Below are 3,141 nucleotides of genomic sequence, written 5' to 3'. Positions count from 1 at the left end.
TTTTTCTACTTTATGCCTAGCATTTTATTATATATTAATTTCCTTCCCCCCACCCCTCATCAGAATGTTTCCATTGGAATTGTTGGTAAAGACTTAGAATTTACAATTTATGATGATGATGATGTGTCTCCATTCCTGGATGGTCTTGAAGAAAGACCACAGAGAAAAGCACAGGTATGTTACATGTTACTAATCATAACATGAGGCTTTAGCTTTACTGTAAATTGCTGTTCCTGTCACAACCATGTAAATTCATTGCTTTTGTCTGTAATTATTGAGGTAGGTCCATAATTGAAATAACAATTAAGAAAACTCTGACTCAAGAAAATATTGAAGAGTCATGATCTCCAGAAACACAAAATGGGGAAAAGGGTTTGGTTCTCTATTCACTGCATAACTTAAGATCACCCCAGAATGTACCGGTTTAGATCACATTTCTTAAGAGTTCCGTTGTGGACTGAGGCATGGATGGCTCTACTGCTGATCTTACCTGGGACCTCACAAATTCTGCTGTCTGACTAAAGCAGGAGCAGAGCAACCAAGATGGCTTTTTTCCTTACCTGCCAACTCTCTAGGTGTCTCAGAGAACCAGCTAGAAGGCTGTGGGCTACTGGAATGACTAGGCTTCTGTCTGTGTACTCTCAGGGCTCCTTCTACAGAGTGGCAGGTCAGAGCTTCCAGAACCTCAAAAGTGAAGGTTGCCAGCCATTCTTAAGGCTAGAACTCAGGATTGATACAACCACACGTTAGCACATTTTTAGGTTAAAGTGAGTTACAGGGCCAGCCTAGAATCTTCTGAGAAGGGTCCAGAAGAGACTACATGTTGAGCTAGCTTTGGACACTTAAGTTAGCTCTCCATAAATGGTGACAAAAAGCATTAAGAAATACTGATTTCAAACAAAACACAACCTGAAAATAAAAGTCTAGATATATGAATCTTTCCCGACAGTATGTGTTTCATTCAATCCCTCCCTTCCTTTACCTGTGTTACAATGGATCCCCCTCATTCCATCTTAACTCTAGGCAGGTAGAATTACAGACATGCACTCTACACATGGCTCACATTTGCTGCTGATGGATGTGGATTTATGGTTGTGGAACATAGAAAGTGGTACAGGAAATTTTTTTCTACAGATTATAGGATCATGCCTATAATTCTAGCACAGTGACATGCTTTCTCCAAAAAGGGGGTGGTGGTAGAGTTTTTTCCAGCTTGAGTTTTTGAGTTTTTCTCAAATTGGTGAATATGCTATTGGTGCTGTTTGGGGAAATGAGATTTGCATTTTAGAGTTAACAAGAACTAGCATTTAGAAAGGATGTTCTGGAGTTCCACATAGCTGCTGTTGTTTTTTCTGTTTGTTGGTTGAACAGAAGGAAGTCTAAAAGTTACTGGCTGTGTTTTAAGCACAGCAGTGAAACATAAGAAAGGCTTAACTCTTAAAGAAGACAAATGATAAACAGTGGAATTATCTTTAAGTTAGCAGAACTGAAGTTACATATTTTTCATATATTTAAAAAATACATATTTTTAAAAGTCTTACTCAAAAAAAATGTAACAGACTATTGTACTAAAATCAAGTATCTGCAAAATCTTCTAACCCTCTTACTGATTTTTATATTGTAATACTTATGATTTAGTGGTATATAGTAAATGCTCACTTTATATCTTTTCATTTCTTCTTTTTAAAAGCCTTCACAGGCTGCTGATGAACCTGCAGAAAAAGCTGATGAACCAATGGAACATTAAGTGATAAGGGTTATGACGACATGAGGATGAAGGGACATACACTGGTGACAATAATCTGTATTTTAAAGCAACAGCTGCAGCGTATTGGGTGGTATGTTTTAGAAATCAGTCCAGATGTGAGTTTTCTCTAAGTAACTTCACAGAAACCATATAATGGGGTGCATTTTCTTTGAAAGGATCTACATAATCATTTTCTAGGAAGTATAGGTATCTATACCAATGTTTTTATATGAAGAAAATAAGTGTCTTTGCAGTTTTAAAGACAACTGTGAAATAAAATTGTTTCACCACCTGTTGTGTCGAGTATTTGTTTTTAAGTAGTTTCAACTGTAGATGGAAGCTAATATTAAAATGGTCACTTGTCATATCTGTCAGATTATATTGTTTTTGGGTTTTTTAGTGATACAGAAAAATGCCTCTTAAAAAACACAACTTTAAGCAGTTTAATTTGCTTATGTGGACTGGCTATATTGCAAATTCATGCAGATGGTCTTAGAATACAAATTTCACGATGCATACCTGGGATTGATTCTGAAGACTACAAGCCAGGATTGGGGGTGCAGGCCTGTGTTGAGGCAGGAGTATTAGGAGTTATGGGCCATGCTCTGCTTCAGATGATGTTTGAAACCAGTCTGGGAACATAAGACTGTGTAAGTAGTAAAAAGTCACCACTTCCAAACAGAAGTGATACTGGGCTGGAGCTATATCTGAAGTTGTAGTCTGTGCTTAGTCAGTGCTCACCCTTGAGTTCAGTTAGCCTACTACCACTCCCCCTCCCCCTACCAAAGCATGTTACTAAAATGAGCAATGTTTGCATCCAACTGATAGCAACAATTATGACCCTGGCCTATGAACATCTTGGCAAAATAAACAGAAGAGACATTTTAATCTCAAGCCTTTTTACCCTCCCCCAAGTCTGGAGGTTGCCTTCTGTTCTCTTGAGCCACGTGTACTTGGTTACAACAAAACAGTTCTTAAGCTACGAAAAATGAAATTAAAGAAAGTTTGTTTTAGAGTCAAATTTTTACTGTGCTAAAGCCTGTAGGAATTTTTCCCAGTGTAACACCCATTTCTAGAGAAGAGATCTTTATGGCTAGTAACCCAGATTTTAGACCTAATTCTCCTAATCAGCTGCTTTTGGCTTTAGGTAATTCACTTAGCCCTATATTAGAGAAGTCCTTTTGAGAAATTATAGTTACAAGAAAATCTGTGACAAGTTCAAAATTCATGATCTTTAAAATTTTTTTTCAAAACTTAAAAAGTCTCAATTGCTTAAATCCTTTTATGACTTCTTGAAGGGAAAATGAAAGAAACACAAAACCCTGCTGGCTTTATTATCAATCTCTGATCATTTGTTTGTGTGATGTCAGTATGTACTGGGAATAAGCTCAGAG

The 3,141-nt window shown here is 37.1% G+C and overlaps 1 protein-coding gene across 1 annotated transcript in view; it reads left to right on the top strand.

The window, feature by feature from the left end:
• The window catches only part of Psma1 (proteasome subunit alpha 1), an 11,598-nt gene extending 9,556 nt beyond the window's left edge, over nucleotides 1-2,042 (top strand). Inside the window, exons 9-10 of the mRNA XM_028768037.1 lie at nucleotides 64-174; nucleotides 1,691-2,042. Coding sequence (XP_028623870.1) covers nucleotides 64-174; nucleotides 1,691-1,747 — 168 coding nt within the window. The 3' untranslated portion in view covers nucleotides 1,748-2,042. The remainder of the gene's footprint in view (nucleotides 1-63; nucleotides 175-1,690) is intronic.
• Nucleotides 2,043-3,141: the final 1,099 nt, after the last annotated feature.

Source organism: Grammomys surdaster, unplaced genomic scaffold, assembly GCF_004785775.1.
Source record: "Grammomys surdaster isolate TR1022 unplaced genomic scaffold, NIH_TR_1.0 184, whole genome shotgun sequence".
Lineage (NCBI taxonomy): Eukaryota > Metazoa > Chordata > Mammalia > Rodentia > Muridae > Grammomys > Grammomys surdaster.
This window is presented reverse-complemented; position numbering and strand designations above follow the sequence as displayed.